Here is a 19723-nt window from a genome sequence, read left to right as displayed (position 1 = left end):
TTTCTCTACCTTTACATTCAGATGGTGCCAGAAGCACCATGACCTAGGCTCCTTGCTACGAGAGGCAAGAAATAGGCGCTGTGCAAAGGTGGTCATGTACTATCACCAAGCGGGTAGCCCTCACAAGGCAGCTGTCTCCCTCGCCACTCAACTGGAAGTCTATCTATTACCTTGCCTGTTCACTGAAATAAAAACATAGCACCTTGACCCTGGGGAGAGAGGGAAGAGGACAGAGAAGGTACATTACTTCTCGTGCCTGACATCTGTCAGTTAACAGCAGTGAATTTACCTAACACTCACCTCTCTTCGGATAGAAGACCAAAGGCTGGGGAGGAAGTCCTTCAGTTCCTTCTGTCCATAAACAGAACAGCAAGCATTCTGCCAAGAGAACCACAGGCATCAGCAAGCTCATACTCAAGATGCTCTGGGATAAATGGCAGTAGACTCTGAATGAGGTAGACTCTAGCAGAAAACCTTCTAGGTGTCCTAACAGTCATACACAGGGTACGGAAAACAGCTCACCCCGACTCTTAAGAAAGCACAAGGCTGATGTAGCCCAGTGGAAGAGTGTTTACCTAAGATATATCAAGTTCTGGGTTTAATTTCCAGCATACCCTCCCCTAAAACAAAAACTGGAGTGGTAACACAGGACTAATCTCAGTACTTGGGAGGGGGAGGTAAAATCAGCTTAGGCCAGCCTAAGCTAAGAGACCCTTTCTCAAAAATCCAAAAAACAAAAAGATGAGCACTGACCAATTCTCAGCTATACAGAGTAAGATAATATGAATGCAACACAGCGATTAGATCAATATGAGCCCAAGTCCTAGCCCATGAAGTTACATGCATTGGCTCTAGCTGTCCAAGAAACCAATTTTAGTACCACTAACCTGTATAAAAGCTAGATCCTACTCACCAGAGTTTGCAGAGAATCCAGCTTGGCACTTAAAATCTCAGAATCTACTTTCTCAATCAACAGAGGCAGTAAAAACTGTGGGAAAGAAGGAAAAAAGTAAGTCTGAGGTAGTGGCCACCAGGACCAACTGTGTCTGTATTGTCAACAGTCCTGAGAGACAGCTGCCACATGAAGAAGTGACTCAAGTCATGAGTTACAACTGAAAGCCCTGCTGTGGTACCTGAGAAAGAGCCATATCAGCAAAGCTGACAGATGGCAAGTAAACTGCCTACAGAAACCAGTATTTTAGGAGATGAGATGGTGAAATTTTCTGCACTGAAAGTCAGAAAATATTTGACATACAAGACACTTGCAGGACACCAAACCCTAAAATGTATAATACAGCATTCTTTCTTCCTATGCTTTTACTTTCTTTTCTCCCCCCAACTTTTTAAAATTTAAATTAGAAACAAGCTTGTTTTACATGTCAATTCCAGTTCCCTCCCCAGCCCTTCACCACCCCCCATCCCATCCTCTTTCTGCTCCCCAGGGAGGGTGAGGCCTTCCATGGGGGATCTTTAAAGTTTGTCATATCATTTGAAGCAGGGCCATGAACCTCCCCCATGTATCTAGGCTACCAAAGTCCATTCGTGTACTAGGGTAATATTGATCCACTACCAGAGGCCCCATAGATTAATCAGACCTCCAAACTAACATCCTCATTCAGGGGGTCTGGAACAGTCCTATTCTGGTTTCCCAAATATCAGTCTGGGGTTGCTGTTACTTTTTAAAAAGTGTGTTTTTATTATTTAATGTGTTTGAGTGTTGCCTGCATGTATGTCTGTGCACCATATGCATGCCTGCTACCATGGAGGCCAGGTATCATGTAGGTAATGGACCATCTGGTATTAGAGTGATAGATGGTTGTGAGCCACCATGTGGGTGCTGGGAATTGAACCCAGGACCTCTGGAAGAGCAGACAGTGCTCTTAACTGCTGAGTCATCTCTCTAGACCCAATGCTGCAAAGACTCTTCATTACCTGAACCTAGACCAGACTAACCTCAGCAAAACGTGGTGTAGAAGCCAGCACAGCACGGAGACTCAGGATGAGATCATCTCTCTGGATGCCATAGGGATCATTAGGTGGCTGAAAATGGAAAGGAACTATGGATTTGTATAATTTTTCAGACCACCCTTAGACATAAGTCTGAATCTGGCAAGCCTGCAGAACAGGAGATACGCAGACCCAACCCAGCACAATCATACACCATGAAGCAACAGCAAAATGCATGCTCATTCTTATGTATTTTTGTCTTTTAGGCATTATTTTTCTGTTTCTTGAGACAGGGTCTTTCTATGTAATCCTGGCTATCCACACATTTTTGTCTTTTAGGAATTATTTTATTTTTTTGTTTCTTGAGACAAGGTCTTTCTATGTAACCCTGGCTGTCTTGGAACCACTTAGACAATGCTGGTCTTGAACTCAGAGATTCATTTGCCTCTGCCTCCCAAGTGCTGGGATTTAAGGCATGCACTTGGCAGTGACACACAGCAAGGCGTTTATTTTTTACAGTGCTAGAATTAAATACTTTTTCCCATATGATCTCACATGATTCAGGCTAACTAACACTCCACGTAGTCAATGCTGGTCTTGACCTTCAGACTGTCTTGCATCTACCTCTTAAATGTCAAGGTTATAGGTATGTGCCACCAAACTTGTATTAGGTGCTGGAATTGAACCCAGGACTTTAAGCATGCTAGGCAAATTACATTTTCAGTTACATTAAGAATATTTTCAGCCTGGCACTGGTGGCACATGCCTTTAATCCCAGCACTCAGGAGGCAGAGGCAGGCGAATCTCTGTGAGTTTGAGGCCAGCCTGATCTACAGAGGGAGTTCCAGGACAGCCTCCAAAACAATACAGAGAAACCCTGTCTCGAAAAACAAAACAAACAAACAAACAAAAAAATTCCGGAAAAAAAAAACAACCAAAAAAACCAAGAATATTTTCAGGCAGGAGTGGTGGCAAACACCTTTAATCCAGTGCCCAGGAGTCAGAGACTAGAGGATTTCTAGAGTTTGAGGCAGCCTGATCTGTAGATCAAATTCTAAGACATCCAGGACAATACCAAAAAATCCCATCTCAAAATAAACAAATAAATATAAAAAACATTTTCAAATGGTATTAGTGGTTAAGCCAGTTTATTTCAAAAATTTCCAGTTTTCACTTGTATAAAAAGTAGCAACTATGACAGCAAAAAAAGCATTGAGAATTTCTGTGTCAAACTAGCAGACTGAAAATATCAGATTTTTCCTTTTCTCCTCTATAAACTGCACTGAAAATACAATAAAGGTTTTTTTAATTTTTATTTTTAAAAGTCATAAAGCTGAATGTTGAAGAGAACCAGATAAAAGATACTTGAAACAATTCTAGAAACTGCAAGGCAGATGGTAAGAAAATGACTCACACATCTAAGATGAAAGAACCTAGTGAGACTTGGGGATAGATGAATGATTCCCCCACTAAACAGTCTTTGGAAGGCGTTGGAATGGGCAATCCTAAAGGAAGCTGGAATTGGGAATGGGGACAGAAAAACAATCTGAGATCCTAGACAGTCTTTTTATTCTTCCTTAGTCACAGCAGATCCTTGAGGTTTAATTGTCTTGTCTGAGCAGATGCAGTAAAAGGCCTCAGTGCTGTGCCCAGAAGTCAAAATAATATGGTACCAGTATTGGTATTCTCAACTCTCTTCTGCTAGGCAGACATAAGGTCTTTTTCTGAAGATGATTAGGCAAATACAGAGTATTTTGAGAATTTACTATCCATGTAAGTCACTCCAAAATGAAGCTAAGCAGGGCGATGGTGGCACACGCCTTTAATTCCAGCACTCAGGAGGCAGAGGCAAGTGGATCTCTGTGAGTTCGATCGAGGCCAGCCTGGACTACAAAACAAGTTCCAGGACAGTCAGAGCTGTTACACAGAGAAACCCTGTCTTGAAAAAACAAAACCACGCCCCACCAAATACAACAACAACAAAATATAAAGAAAATGAAGCTCACACTTAACTCCTATCACATGTACTCAGGGTTTCCCCTCAAAAACCTAGGAGCAAACAAGGAACATGAATATATGTGTGTACATACACACTCATACAGACATAGAGAAGAGATTTAATGATGGCTCAGCAAGTATAGGCCCTTGCTGCATTAAGACTATCGACCTGAGCCGGGTGGTGGTGGCGCACACCTTTAATCCCAGCACTCGGGAGGCAGAGGCAGGCGGATCTCTGTGAGTTCGAGGCTGGGCTGGACCGATAGCCTCCAAAACAATACAGAGAAACCCTGTCTCGAAAAACCAAAAAAAAAAAAAAAAAAAAAGACTATTGATCTGAGCTCAATCCTGGGAATTGAACTGACTTCATAAAGTTGTCCTCTGATATCTCATTGCATATATGTACCAGCTATTATCACACACTCAAAAATTAATTTACAGTAACACAGGCCAAAGAGATGGATCAGTGGGTAAAGTGCTGTCCTGAAGGCTATTTCTACTGTATGGAATAATTCGAGGAATATTGGTATTACATATTCTTAGAACATCTGGTAGAATTCTGCATTGAATCCATCTGGGCCTGGGCTTTTTTTATTGAGAACTGTTTCTATTTCTTCTAGGTTTATAGGTGTATTTAAGTTGTTTATCTGTTCTTGATTTAATTTTATGGAGTATAGGTTTTTGAAGTATGACTTGATGATTCTCTGAATTTCCTCAGTGTCTATTGTTATGTCACCCTTTTTGTTTCTTGATTTTGTGAATTTGGCTCTTGTCTTTTGGTTAGTCTGGATAAAGGTTTGTCTATTTTGTTGAATTTCTCAAAAAACCAACTCTTTGCTTCACTGATTCTATGCATTGTTTTGTTTCTATTTTATTGATTTCAGCCCTCAATTTGACTATTTCTTGCCATCTACTCTTTCTGGGTGAGTTTGCTTCTTTTTGTTCCAGCGCTTTCCGTTGTTCTGTTAACTCACTAGTGTGGGATTTTTCCAGCTTCTTTACTTAGGCATTTAGTGCTATGAACTTTCCTCTCAGCATTGTTTTCATTGTGCCCCATAAGTCTGGGGATGTTGTGTGGTCATTTTCACTAAATTTTCATTAGGAAATCTTTTCTTTCTTTCTTCCTTGATCCAGTGGTGCTTCATTTGATCATTGTTCAATTTCCATGTGTTTGTGGGCTTTCTGAAATTAATGTTGCTGTTGAATTCTAACTTTAAGCTGTGGTCTTATGATAGGGTTTATTTTTTATTTTTTTGTATCTGTTGAGGTTTGCTTTGTTACCAAGTCTGTGGTCTATTTTTGAGAAGGTTCCATGAGGTGCTGAAAAGAAAGTATATTCTTTTGTGTTTGTTTGGGTGGAATGTTCTATAGATGTCTATTAACTACATTTGAGTCATAACTTCTGTTAGTTCCTTTATTTCTTTGTTACGCTTCTGTCTGGCAGATCTGTCTAGTGGCGAGAGTGTGATTTTGAAGTCTTCCACTATTAGTGTGTTGGGACTGATTTGTGATTTAAGCTTTCTTTTACAATGTTCAGAATCAAGATTTTCTCCTGTGATGCATATGAAATACCCTTCTTTATCTCTTTTGATCGATTTTAGTTTGAAGTCTATTTTGTTAGATATTAGGATAGCTATACCAGCTTGTTTCTTAGTTCCAAATGATTGGAAAATTTTTTCCCAACCCTTTACTCTTGAGGTAATGTCCGTCTGTGAGGCTGAGGTGTGCTTCTTGTATGCAGAAGGGTAGGTTCTGTTTTCGTATACAATATGTTAGCCTTTATCTTTTTATAGGTGAATTAAGACCATTTACATTAATGGATATTAATGACCAGTGATTGCTAGTTCCTGTTGTTTTTGTTTTTGGTGATAGCATTGTGTGTTCAATTCCCTTCTTTAGGATTTGCGGCTGCAATCTCATCTATTTCCTGTGTTCTTGTGGACACAGGTGATTTCCTTGAGTTGGCGTTTTCCTTCTAGTACTTTCTGTAGGGTTGTATTTGTAGCTGGGGGGGGCTACAGCTTCAGTGGATGCTCCTGTTAGAGTTGTAGGTAGGGCTCAGGGTCCAGTGGTCAATGTAGTAGTGGGGTATCTCCAAACAAGAAATGGCAGTGGATGCTGGCTGGGACACAGGAGCTCTTTCCCAGAGGAATTTTATGCAATAGTTTCTGGAAGCTACTGCTGGAAAATGCTGCTGTTGTTTCACAGAGATCACTCCTCCTGGTCCTGAGGCTGGGGTCTCCCTCTGACACTGCTCCCAGGTCTGGGGCTCATGGCTCCCTTGATGCTGCTTGGGGCCTGAAGTTCAAACTTCCCTCTGAAGCTGCTGCTCTGGACCTGAAGCTCAGGCCTCCCTCTCAGTAGGTGTGGTCTTATTGGAGGAAGTGTGTCACTCTGGAGATGGGCTTTGAGATCTTCTATGCTCAAGCTACTCCCAGTGAGACAGTCTATTAATTGTTGTATGCACATCAACATGTAGCAACTACTTCTCCAGTGCCATGAGTACCTGCATGCCTCTATGCTCCCCACCATCATGACAATGAACTAAACCTCTGAACTGTAAGCCAGTCAACCCAACTAAGTGTTTTGCTTTAGAAAAGCTGCCGTGGTCAGTGGTAGTGCATGCTTTTAATCCCAGCACTCAGGAGGCAGAGACAGGAGGATCTCTGTGAGTTCGCGGCCAGCCTGGTCTACAGAGTCCTGTCTCCAAGACAGGTTCCAAAGCTACACAGAGAAACCCTGTCTCAAAAAACAAAAACAAAACAAACAAACAAAAAAAGCTGCCGTGGTCATGTCTCTTCACAGCAATAGAAACTTAACAAATACAGATATAACCACCCATGAACTAAAATCAGAATGCTATAAAACAAAGAGAAATCAATATAATGATAATAATCATCATAATAACAAAACTCTGTCTAAAAGTGACATAAAGAGAGTTGCCAGGAGACACAGTACAGCCTGTAATTACAACCCTTAGGGAATGAGCTGTGCTGTAAGTTCTAGGCCACGGTCCCAGACAGTAAGACCCTATCTTAAAACATCACCAGGAATAGAGTTCAGATCATCAGGCATGTGCAGCCAGTGCTTTTACCTTCTGAGGTATGCCAATGGTCCTATTATCTTTTCAAACGCACACCCCTACCCAGGAACCAGAGTTTTTCAACATTTCAAATAAGAATCAAAAGATTCTTCTGTGTTGTAAAGGTTATTAAATCTGAAACAATATGAGGAGGTGGTCTAACAGACGTCAACTGAAATAAGCTGGTGAGTGATGTCTAACAAAGACAGCTGTGACGCTTTGAAGTCAGCCAGAGTCAATATTCCAGTGTCATTTGAAACGCTGTACTGAGCTTTCATCTCTTCCATGCTACTAATGCTTGCAGTACACATCCACACACAACCCACATAGCATTAGACCCCAAGTATCTAGCAACAGAGAAGAAATAAAAAGCAGAGTGGGAGGTAGGGCCATGAGAGCAAACACTTCTAGTACAAGCTGTGTGCAACTATGCTGTTTTTCCTGGTTAATTTGCTTCTATTACTGGGGATACATTCATGTTCTATATATCCTTGTAAACCAACCAAAAGACTCTTACCTGCTAGGTCAGTTCCAACCAACTGTAGCTTACTTAAACTCATCTTTCAGAATGACTATAGCACTACTCATTTTGATACCTAATCTTATATTGTCACCTCAATGTTGCAGCTTTCAAGGGCAGGAACCACAGCTTACCACCCTGCTCAGCACTGAATGCTTTGTTAGGAAATTTAAGGAGCCCTCTCAAGTATCTGTAAGTTGAACCCTCCTTCTGTGTGGGATGCTTCTCGATTTTGCAGCTTACTAAAATATGGATCCATGAGGACTTTAAAGTATCTGTCAGTCTAGAGACATAGCTCAGAGGAAGAAGTGACAGCAGGAGCTACAGATCCCCAGTACCAACGGTGGGTATGCTTGTACCCTAACATTGGAAGTGGGTGGTAGCATGCAGACAGGTGGCCAGTCCAGCCAAAATGATGAGTTCCAGGTTTAGTGGCAGACTCTGGAGACAGGAGTGTCTGTCAGGAGCAAGTACATAAGGATAAAGGAAGATACTCAACATCTATCTTCCTCTGGCCTCCATACATAGGTACCAACAATGCACAGAAATGTTAACACACACACACACACACACACACACACACACACACACACACACACACACACACACGAGTCTGTTTTGTTGACTAGTTTACAACAATGTGTCCATACATCATGCACTCTAATTATCTGATGAAGAATAAAGATGGTACTTACAGGGGTAAAGTCAATAGGGAAATAGCAAGATGTCACTTCAAATAACTCCTCCACAAAAGGTCCTGTAGGAACAGAGAAAGAATAAAGTCGACTTATATTCATTCTGTCCACCAGCTTCAACCAGCTAATTGCCACTACAAAAAACATACCCAGACTGTAGTCCTTGGAGATGAGGTCATGGACAATGCGGAAAGCCACCAAAAGATTACGGGGATCCTTTTCTCCATCCATCACCTGAATGAAGCCAAATGTGAAGTCAGCTCCTAGGCCCTTCAGCTCTGGGAAGGAGAGAACAACGTCACTGCTGTCCCATGGGATAGAAAGCGTACGTATTCTCCTCCTGCTGTCTCTTGTTTTCCTTTCTGGTCTAGCAGAGCAGTCCTTTTTTGCATGCATGTGTATCCTTCCTACACTGGGAGAAGACTAGACCCCAAACCTTTATCATTCCTCAGAGTTGTGGCCTTTCCATACATCCCCTAGATGACAACAAACCCTTCTCATAGGAGATAGCAACCACTTGCTTTTCAGACCCCTCAGACAGTCCTGTCTCTTACCTTCTTCCCGTGATCGCATGAAGTTAGTGATGATACTGAACACTGTATGGCGATCGACTTGTAGCAGGGACTTAAGAGTGGGGAAGACAGGAAATAAGTGAAGAAAGAAAACAAAGAAGACTTCAAACAACATAACTATTTTGGACTTCACAATCTCTAGTGGATAGTTCTCTCTGAACCAGAATAAGATCAAGTTAAGAGGAAGTGTAGAGAAAGGCCTGGCTACTGCCTAACAGCACAAGAGTGATGCCATTAACCCAAACTTGTTTTATGTATGTCTTAGGTTCTTAGCAAGACAGGTCAGATACAATGCCATGTCTTCCTCTCCTTACCCACTATAAAGGGATACCACTTAAATGAGGTCATCAGACCTCAGTGTTCAGACAATCTGTGTTACCACCTAATTCTAATTATATTAAGAACTACAGGACAAGGACTAGCAACAAAGGAAACCAGCAACTATTAACACTCACCTGTACATGTACCTCCTGGAAGATGGCTTTAAGCACAGAGACAGCCAGCCCAGGGGGCAGGGCCACAGACTGGCTCTGAGGGAGAAGAGACAATATGAGAACAGTCTCTAAGATATAGCTCTACAATGTGTTTCATTAGGTATTTGGGCATCCCAACATTCTGCTTCAGGAGGAAGTATACACAGTGAGAAACTTTCTCTAGCTGAGTATTTCTCCACAGCTCCTTTCAAACCAGCCAAATTCTAGTTCTATAAAGATACTTTTTTTTTGGTCTTTTTTTTTCTTAAGTGTAGATTATAGGTGAAGTTTATTACAAGAGTGTCACTGTCACACAGGGTGACTTATTCTCTAGGGTAGAACTGTAGAGCTGGCTGACAGTAATTCACTCCTACACTTGGGACTTTGTCCTTCAGCACATGAAGGTTCACACCCAAAAGGCCAGGAAACAACTGTACAAGACTCCCACAAACACAGTCACGTAATGAAAAATACTCACCAGTGCTCTCAGGCCCTGAAGGACAGATGGGATCACAAGATGATGGTCCTTCAGCCGGTTCTCATAGAACAGGATCAGATGGACCACTGCACAAAGCAGACCCAGCCTTCAGCTTAGTGGGTGTGAGGAAGGCCCACCAGCTGTTTGTCTGCTTTCCCTACAATGTTCTCCTGCATCAAGAAATGGCCTCCCACTTGATGGGGCTTTACTTTGTGAGTTAGAGACAAGAAATCCTGTTACTATTCATCCTCATACAAGTTCAGTGAATCCCTCAGAATTGCTTCCTTAACTTTTTATTTTACGTGCATGTGATGGTTTGAATAAGAATGACCCCCACAGGATCATATATTTGAATACTTAGTTATCAGGGAGTGGCACTACTTGAGAGAGACTCAGAGGTGTGGCCTTGTCAGAGGGAGTGTGTCACTAGAAGCATTTCAAAACCCTAAGCCAGGATCAGTGTCTTCCTTTCCTTGCTGTCTGTGGAGACTCTTAGCTACTTCTCCAGCATCCTGTCTGCCCGCATACCCCCATGCTCCCACCATGATGACAATGGGCCTCTGCAACTGTAAGCAAGTCCCAGTTAAATGTGTTCTTTTGTAAGAGTTGCCCTGGTCAGTGTCTGACTAGGACAGTGCAGTTATGCAGCATACGGAAAACCTCGAGGAGCCAGTTCTCTCCTTCCACTTTCATGGGGGACAAAACTCAGGCCTCCAGGGCTTTTCCTCAAGTGCCTTCACCTCTGAGTCATCTCATCAACCCAGACTCACCACATGGAACTTTCCTCTTTTTCTCTGGTGCTAGGGACTGAAAGCACTTTCCTGAGCTGCTCCACTACTATGCTTTCTTTCTGTGATTTTTTTGAGAGGTTCTAACTAAGGACAACTTCCAGGAATTTGTTCTTTCCTTCTACTTTGAGCTACAGGGATCAAACTCTGGTTGTCAGGCTTGCACACACAATAAGTGCTTTACCCAATGAGCCATCACAAAGCCCTCTGCCTTTTGTTTCTTCTAAGTGCTGGGGGTTGAATATGGGGCCTGCAAACCTTTCCTTAAAGGGCCAGGCAGTAGGTTTTATAGGCTTATGTGGATACTGAGATACACTGAAAAATTATGAAAGAGTGTATTTGAAATTCATGTGTAGTGTAATTTCATTTTAATCAAAACTCTGCCATAAATACCAGTAACCCTGAATTAGTTGTCCATTATACCCCCTTTCCCTGTACACAGCATGTAGGCCATGGCTTAGTGATTTGGGAAGACATTCCTACTAGCAATAAAAGTACCTTCCTTCTCCAGGAGCAAGGAGTGACACTGAAGTAGCACCTGTGACAAAAGCTGGATTCCTCGCGCCCGAGTTCGGGGTTCTGGATTCTCCAGAGATGACCTGGGGGATAGCAAGATAGAAAGCATTTGTGATTAACCAGCTCAAATTATAAATGAAATATTCTGCAGTTAGTCACACTCACTCTCTTAGGAATAAAGAGACCCATACCCTTTTAAAAGAGTTCTTAAAAGTCCATGAAAGGTACTTCTGGCTGGGGGATGGTGGCACAAACCTTTAACCCCAGCACTTGGGAGGCAGAGGCATCTGGATCTCAGTGAGTTCCAGGACAGTCAGAGCTGTTTGTTACACAGAGAGACCCTGTCTCAAAAAACCCAAATAAATAAATAAATAAATAAATAGGTGCTAAGGTGCTCCTGAGCTAGTAACCTTAGTGTCCAGTAAACACTGAAGCTCCAGCTTGGTGGTGGCACATGCCTTTTAACTCAGCACTTGGGAGTCAGATATCTGAGTTAGAGGCCAGCCTGGTCTACAGAGTGAATTCTAGGACAGCCAGGATACACAGGAAACTCTATCTCAAAGGGCAAAAAATAGGCTAAAGCCCCAAACCTATCCCCAGATTAATCTGGCAGCATCAGAGGCTCGCTCATGTGACATCAGAGTCAACAGAAGTCTGTCTCAGCATCCCTTATTTGGCATTCAATGGGCACTGTGCTTACTCTCTCTTCCCAGAGGTATGATCAGTACCCACAGGGATTCAGAGATGTCTGACAGCTACAGTTTCTACTGAAGATAGGCAGAAAATTTTTGCAAACTAAAATTTTTTGTGTGTGCACATACACATGTATGTGTACACAGGTGTACATGTGTATGCATGACATGGAGGCCAGAGGTTAGGTGTCATTCCTCAGGAGTGTCCACCTTATGTATATTGAAATAGGGTTTCTCATTGGTTGGCCTGAGTTGTCTTGATTAGGCTGGCTGCTAGATCTGCCTGTCTCCACCTATCCAGCATCAGGATTAAGAATATGTCACCATACCTGGCTTTTTACATGTGTGCTGGGATAGAACTCACTTTGCCAATTAAGAAATCTCCCCAATGGGGCTGGAGAGATGGTTCAGAGGTTAAGAGCACTGCTTATTTTTCCAGAGGTCCTGAGTTCAATTCCTAGCAACCACATGGTGGCTCACAACCATTTATAGTGAAATCTGGTACCCTCTTCTGGTGAGCTGACATATGTATAGGCAGAATACTGTGTACATAATAAATAAATCTTAAAAAAAAATTCTCCCTAGCCTCCTTTTTTGTTTTGCTTTTTGAAGACAAGATTTCATTCTAAGTCCAGGCTGCACTCAACTTGTTGCTATGCTCTTGCCTTGAACTCCCAAAGTGTTGGGATTACAGATGTGAGCCATTACACTGGGCTATTTGTAAAGTCTTGCTAAGGGGAAAACAATACTGAGCAATCAAGGTCCTAGGTGGTATGCTTACACACACCTACACTCTTCTTCTTCTTTTTTTAAGGTTTTTTGAGACAGGGTTTCTCTTTTTGTTTTGGAGCCTGTCCTGGAACTCATTCTGTAGACCAGACTGGCCTCAAACTCAGAGATCCACCTGCCTCTGGCTCTCGAGTGCTGAGATTAAATAAAAGTTTTTGTTGTTGTTTTTGTTTTGTTTTGAGACAGTTTCATACAGCCCAGACTGGCCTCAAAGTCTATAACTGAGAACAGCCTTGAATTTACTCTTCAGCCTTCACATCTTGAGTTCTGAGATTTCAGATGTATATTGCCTCTATGCCTGATTTTATGCTGTTTGGAGAACTGAACCCAGGGCTTTGTGCATGCTTGACAAGGTCTCTATCAACTGAGCTACAACTTTAACTGCAGCCATTCTAACTAGGAAGGATTACTGATATGGGAACAGCTTAACTGAAGCAACAAGATGATTTATATTCAAATAGCTCTCCTGAGATTACACAACATAACCTGAACAGGAAGTAGATTTCTGGAAAGCTGATCCTGAGAGTTTTAAACTAAACTTCAAAGATAAAGGAATATATATTGGTACAGAAATAAAACCATTCCTGATTCTATTCCAAGGATAAGAACTCATAGAATGTTTCTGCTTAGCAGGTAGGATATTGTGCACTTGCAGCATTTAAGAGAAGGCCAAGGCACACAAATGCTCACAACAGCATTTTTCATAAAAGCATAAAAGTGGAAACAACCCAGATGTCCATCATAACTTATGAATAGTTAAACAAAATGCTGATCATTGGTACAATGCAATGTCGTTTAGTGAACAAAGAAATGTAAAACTGATATACTACAACACAAAGAAATATTGTCAACATGCTATAATGTTAACAACATTGGTTGTTTTCTTGCCATGATCTAGACTCACCCAGGAGACAAGCCTCCAAACATAATTGTGAGGGATCACCTATAGTAAATATTCCTGTAAAGGATTCTCTGGATGAAACTGAGTTGGGAAGACTAACCCTAAATGTGGAAACAACATTCTCTAGGCTAGGATTTTGGACTGTATGAATGGAGAGACCTCTACTTCCTGACTTCAGATGCAATTTGACCTTATTTATGCCTCAAACTCCAGCCACTGGGATTTCCCTGACACAGTGTGTTTTACCCTTGAACTGTGAACCAAAATGAGTCCTTTCTTAAGTTGCTCTTGTCAAGAGTATTTTATGACAGCAATAGGAAAAGTAAAATACATGTTCAGTGAGAGAAAACAGACACAAAAGTCACACAGCCTGTGGTTCTACATATCTGAAATTTCCACAACAGATAAACCCAGACTGCCAAGGGCTGAGAGAAAGAGGAATAAGGGAATGAGTGCTGAGGAGCTTGTTTAATTTTGGAGTAATAAAGATGTTCAAATGGTGACTGCAGGGAAGAATGCATAGATCCATGAATATATGAAAAGGCACAGAATTACACACTTTAAGATGGTGAATTCTCATGGTTAATCTCAGCACTTGGGAGGCAGAGGCAGGTGGGTATCTATGACTTGGAGGCAAGCCTGGTCCACACAGTGAGTTCCAGGACAACCAGGGCTATACAGAGAAACCCTGTCTTAAAAACAACCTTCAACCCCCCCCAAAAAAAAACCCCAAAACAAAAACAACAAAAAGCCAAAAGTGAACTTGTAGTATGTCAGCTCTACACACACACACACACACACACACACACACACACACACACACACACACACACACACGATTTATTTATATGCTTTGTCTGCATGTATATCTGTGTATGTATGTCTGTCTGTTACAGACAGTTGTGAGTAGCCATAGGGTACTGGGAATGGAATCGAGGTTCTTTGAAGAACAGACACAGTGCTTTTAACCACTGATCCAGCTCTCCAGCTCTGTGTCAGTTATATTTTCAGTAAAACTATCACAAAAAACAAACAAACAAAGGGCTGGAGAGATGGCTCAGAGGTTAAGAGCACTGACTGCTCTTGCAGAGGTCCTAAGCTCAATTCCCAGTAACCACATGGTGGCTCACAACCATCTACAATTCAATCTGGTGCCCTCTTCTGGCATGTAGACAGAATACTGTATATATAATAAATAAATAAATATTAACAAACAAACAAACAAACAAAAACCAAAACCACTGCCAGGTGGTGCAGGCCTTTAATCCCAACACTCCAGAGGCAGAGGCAGGTAGATCTCTGATTTGAGGCCAGTCTTATCCAGAGAGTAAACTTCAGAATATCCAGGGCTATACAGAGAAACCAAGAAAAACAAAAACAAAAACCATAAGGCTACAAGAAGGTAAGCAGAAAAGCCAGATGATGTGTTGCGTAAGACATGCTAGTTTTAAATTTTACTTCGATTTTCGAAGACAAGGCTGACTATGACAATAATTTATTACTAAGACTTGCCAAGTGATCTGTCATGTATGAGATTTGGGGAAAGCAAGCCCTAGATTACAGGCATGTGTTTTACCTGATTCTTAGAACCTTAGGTTATAATACTGCTCTTTTTTATTTTTACTTTATGTGCATTAGTGTTTTGCCATGGATGTCAGGTCCCATGGAACTGGAATTAGACAGTTGTAAGCTGCCATGTGGGAGATGGGGATTGAACCCAGGTTCTCTGGAAGAGCAGTCAGTGTTCTTAACTGCTGAGCCATATCTCCAGCCCCCACAATACTGTTCTTTTAGCTGTTTCCAAGCCTCTTCTACCAGTGGGTGGAAGTCCATGTCCTGAGCACTCTCCAGACAGGGCAACAGGGCTTACACAGTATGTCTGCATCATCTGGGGCAACGAGGCTCCTAAAGGGGTTGGTTAGCTGGATCTAAGGAAGCACAAGAGAAATTCTAGTTCCAATGAGAAAACAGTGGAAGGCCTCAGCTGCCCACTTCACCCAAACCTGCAGGCTGTGACAGGACCTGATGTGGCTTTCCTTTTTAGGGAAAACAATTCCAAGACCAGCTTATACTGAGGTGCTGACATTGACAGGGGGCTGGTTCCAGGGAAGCAGTAACTCCTAAAAGTATCCAGGCAAGACTGGAGAAATACCCTAGAACAGAGGTTCTTACCCAAGGGCTTCGACCACTTGTAATACTGTATAGCCACCGGATTTCACATCTAGAAGAAACAAAAGAAATATGAAAAGATTAAAACAGGACTCAATGGTTGAGTGTTTCCTTTTTACACTAGACTCTGTATTAGGAGACCATACCCTGATGACAAGATGCTCTCCTAGATAAGAAGCTGCCACATTTCAGATATGCATTGAATACATGAAAATAAGCATTATCATCTGTAACTGAAATGTCTGTATATGTAGAAAATCCAAGAGAAAAATTTTTTTTATTTATTAATTTTTTTATTTTCCATTTTAAATTTAGATAAGAAACAAGGTTGCTTCACAAGTCAGTACGAGGTCCCTCTCCCTTTCCCTCCCCTCCTCCCGTGCCCTCCCCCCATCCGAGAAAAATTTTTAAAAGGTGGCTATGCACAAATTAGTATTATCAAATTTAAAAAAAACCTTCGTGTATGTACGATAGCTTACAAAACATCATAAAAGATGAAAGAGGACGAATGGCATAATGGCACAGAGTGGCTGTCCAGCATGCACTGAGCCCTGAGTTAAGTTCCTAACACCGAATAACCACATGGAGAGCAGAGGAGGGCGCACATCCACATGGGGAGTAGAGGAGAAAGATCAGAAAGAGCAAGACAGAAAATACCTAGATACAAAGATAGCAAAACTATACATTTAAAAGATCTGACTCAGAGAACCTTTAAAGTCCCTGGGGGTTCTGGCCTCATAACTGTCAGGATGGTACTTAAAACAGACAAGCGACAAGTGCCAGTAAGGACAGAGAGAAGAGTGAATTGATGGGGATTTCCTTCTGTACATATATTTCTCTTACTGGTTGATGAATAAAATTCTGTTGGCCAATAAGGCAGGAAGATAGGTGGGACTAGGAGATAAGGAGAATTCTGGGAAACTAGACAGACAGAGTAAAAGAATATCCTATGAACCAGTTAAAATAGTCCTGGTTTTCTATAAAAAGAAATGAATTACTATCTGAAAAGATGGTCATATGCCCATGTACCCTGCAGCATATTCATAATAGCCCAAATGTGAAAACTAGACTAAAGCAGCTGTATGATAACTGGACAAGATCTCAATGCAAAACAGTGTTACACAATCCAGGTTTATAGTCGTGTGCACAGAACTCTTTTTAAACTATTATTATCATCACCATTATTATCTGGAGACAAAAGTTTTGCTATTTAGCCCAGGTTGGCTACAGAGATTCACGTGCCTCTGTTTCCTGAGTGCTAGGATTAAAGGCTTGTACCAGCATACCTGACCTTGGGGTAATTTTAGATTAATAGAAAATTACAAAGAAAATGCAAAGTTTCTGTATAACCCTCACCCAGTTTTCCCAACTTTATCATCTCACACAGTACACTTATCAAAATATTTACATTTGTTAAAACTAAGACAGTAGCCGGGCGTTGGTGGCGCACGCCTTTAATCCCAGCACTCGGGAGGCAGAGGCAGGCGGATCTCTGTGAGTTCGAGGCCAGCCTGGTCTACAAGAGCCAGTTCCAGGACAGCCTCCAAAGCCACAGAGAAACCCTGCCTCAAAAAACCAAAAAAACAAAACAAAACAAACAAACAAAAAAAAAACTAAGACAGTAACATTGGCACATGCTATCTAAATTCTAGACATTATTCAGGTCTCACCAGTCTTCCCACTAATGTCATGGTTCTGTTACAAGATTCAATTAAATATATCACTTTATAATTAGGGTGAAGAATCCTCAGTCTCCTCTATAAGTTTCTCAGTTTTCTTTGCTTTTCACAACCTCGGTACACGTTTGTTTCTCTCTCTCTCTCTCCCCCTCCCCCTCTCTCTCTGGATTTTTTTGAGTCAGGGATTCTTTGTGTAGCTTTGTAAACCAGGCTGGCTCAACAGAGATCTGCCAGCTTCTGCCTCTGGAGTGCTGGTATCTTGCTGACCCCCACCAAGGTTTTCTTTTGTCCCTTCCTCAAGACAGGGTTTTTCTGAGTAGCTTTGGCCATCCTGGAACTCATTTTGTAGACCAGGTTGGCCTCAAACTCACAGAGATCTACTTGCCTCTGCCTCCTAAGTGCTGGGATTAAGGACATGATCACCAACACCCAGTTTTGTTTTGTTTTTTAACTTTTAATTTTTTGAGACAGTGTCTCACTAGGTAACTCTGGCTGTCCTAAAAATCATGATGTAGACAAAGTTAGTATCAAACTCACATAGATCCACCTGTCTCTCTGTCCCCTGGGTGGCAGAATTAAAGGAAGATGTCCAACCCTCATTGCATTGAGTTTTTCACTGCTGGAGGCCAGGCTGGTCTACAAACTAGGATGGCCAAGACTACATGGTGAGACCCTATCTCAAATAAATTAGCTAGATAGCTAGATACCATAATCTGGGTGTGGATGTGCTATTAGAATGACACTGCTTCTAGATTCAGTTGAAAGACCAGGAAATAGGCATACATATCTGTATGTGTAACCATCATGTTATGTAAACATCTACCACTATTTCTGCATCTGTGTATGTCAAACTAAACATAAAACCATACTGAAGTCTCGGGCTAGAGAGATGGTTTATTGGTTAAGAGCACTGGCTGCTCTTCTAGAAGACACAGGTTTTACTCCCAGAACTTACATGCTAGCTTGTTGCTGGCTGTAACTCCAGTTCCATGACACCCGATGCCCTCTTTTGATCTCTGTATGTACCAAGCAGGAAAATGGTTCACATACATCCATACATTTAAAAAATGTCTGAGCTGGGTATGGTAGTGCACACCTTTAATCCCAGCAACTGGGAGACAAAGGCAGGCAATCCACAAAAAAAGTCTGGAAATTTAATCCACTCACTGGAGCTTTCAACTTGTAATTTCTCTGACAATGAGGAACTATTTCTGTAATTTACTCCTTGGTTATAAATTGTTTTTTTATACATATGCCTATGTGTGCTCATATTTGTGTGTGTGTATATGTGTGAATCCATGCAGTGGTCAGAGGATAACCTCGGCTGTGGTTTCTCAGGCACTTTGCACCTTTTGTTTTATATTTGAGGACAGGGTTTCTGTGTGTAGCTATGGCTGTCCTGGAATTAGTTGTGGAGACCAGGCTGGCCTCAAACTCACAGATCCACCTGCCTCGTCCTCCCGAGTACTGGGATTAAAGGCGTGCACCACCAACGCCTGGCTTAGGTCAGATCTTTCCCCTGCCAATTCAGCTGAGGCTATGTCACACAGTATTAGCAAAGATCATCTGTCAGATGCATCTTTTCACCCCTTCAGTGTTCTATCTGGTAAATATATAGCTTAGCAATATTAACAGCACGAACAACATGTAACAGGAACCACTATCACATTTTCAAGGGGGAAGCAAAGAGTGGCAGGTTATCTTTAAAGGAGTGGGCTAAGATGGATGAAGGAACTGTACTAATAAAGATATAGGAACCGAGGAATTATTTCCAAAGTCTGTTTAGGGTTCCACACCCAGACACCTCTAAATGCAGAACCTTAACCTCTGTCAACATGAGGAAAAAGTGGAAAAGGCTTCAGAACACTGTCCTAAACCTCTAATTCCCTACATCTGTTGGTTTCATAGTAACAATTGTGAGCTGGGTTGGGCAGAAGCTCAGTCTGGTACTAGAGTAAGAAATCCAACCAGACAGATGAAAGGGAAGCTCTAGTCAGGATTCATAGCTCGTGACTGGCACCAATTTAGCCATCAAGCACTCTTAGCTCTACTTGTGCCAGTATGCAGAAGGCCCAGCTGCTGCCCAAGCTCCTGAGAAAAAGGCCAAGGGGAAAAAACTGAGCAGGCTGTACAGTGGGGGCAGGGGCAACAAGTCAGTCTCACAGGACAAACAAACCAAGGAACCCTCTACCAGCCAAGTCCCACCCCAGCCGGTCCCTCAGATTTTCTAATTGAAAACTCCTTCAGCGTTCAGAAAGCAGCACCAGGAAGCTGACTACTACAGGGAAGCATCGTTACGCATTCTGATTCCTAGGGGAGACCTGGGTTTAGAGTTTTCACAGGATCCAGATTTTGAATGAAAGTACTTCAAAAATAGAGACTCAATAGAGCTTTCACAGCACATTAAATATATGTAAGGGAAAT

At 42.0% G+C, this 19723-nt stretch overlaps 1 protein-coding gene across 4 annotated transcripts in view; it reads right to left on the bottom strand.

The window, feature by feature from the left end:
- Positions 1-19723, bottom strand: part of Mms19 (MMS19 homolog, cytosolic iron-sulfur assembly component) — a 35861-nt gene that overhangs the window by 11246 nt on the left and 4892 nt on the right. For 2 of the 4 annotated variants that reach the window (XM_005063598.4, XM_013113911.3), the window contains exons 2-11: positions 15624-15672; positions 11052-11152; positions 9766-9851; positions 9270-9344; positions 8797-8866; positions 8392-8520; positions 8243-8304; positions 1954-2040; positions 914-988; positions 301-378 (exon numbers count right to left, since the gene is read on the bottom strand). In XM_005063598.4, coding sequence (XP_005063655.1) covers positions 301-378; positions 914-988; positions 1954-2040; positions 8243-8304; positions 8392-8520; positions 8797-8866; positions 9270-9344; positions 9766-9851; positions 11052-11152; positions 15624-15672 — 812 coding nt within the window. Of the gene's footprint in view, positions 1-300; positions 379-913; positions 989-1953; positions 2041-8242; positions 8305-8391; positions 8521-8796; positions 8867-9269; positions 9345-9765; positions 9852-11051; positions 11153-15623; positions 15673-19723 lie in introns of those variants that run through there. The other 2 variants (XM_013113916.3, XM_021223201.2) reach the window with 2 other exon arrangements.

Source organism: Mesocricetus auratus, unplaced genomic scaffold (genome assembly GCF_017639785.1).
Source record: "Mesocricetus auratus isolate SY011 unplaced genomic scaffold, BCM_Maur_2.0 Super-Scaffold_4256, whole genome shotgun sequence".
In the NCBI taxonomy this organism is placed as follows: Eukaryota; Metazoa; Chordata; class Mammalia; order Rodentia; family Cricetidae; genus Mesocricetus; species Mesocricetus auratus.
The sequence above is the reverse complement of the archived record's forward strand: the minus strand, read 5'-3'. Positions and strand labels throughout refer to the sequence as shown.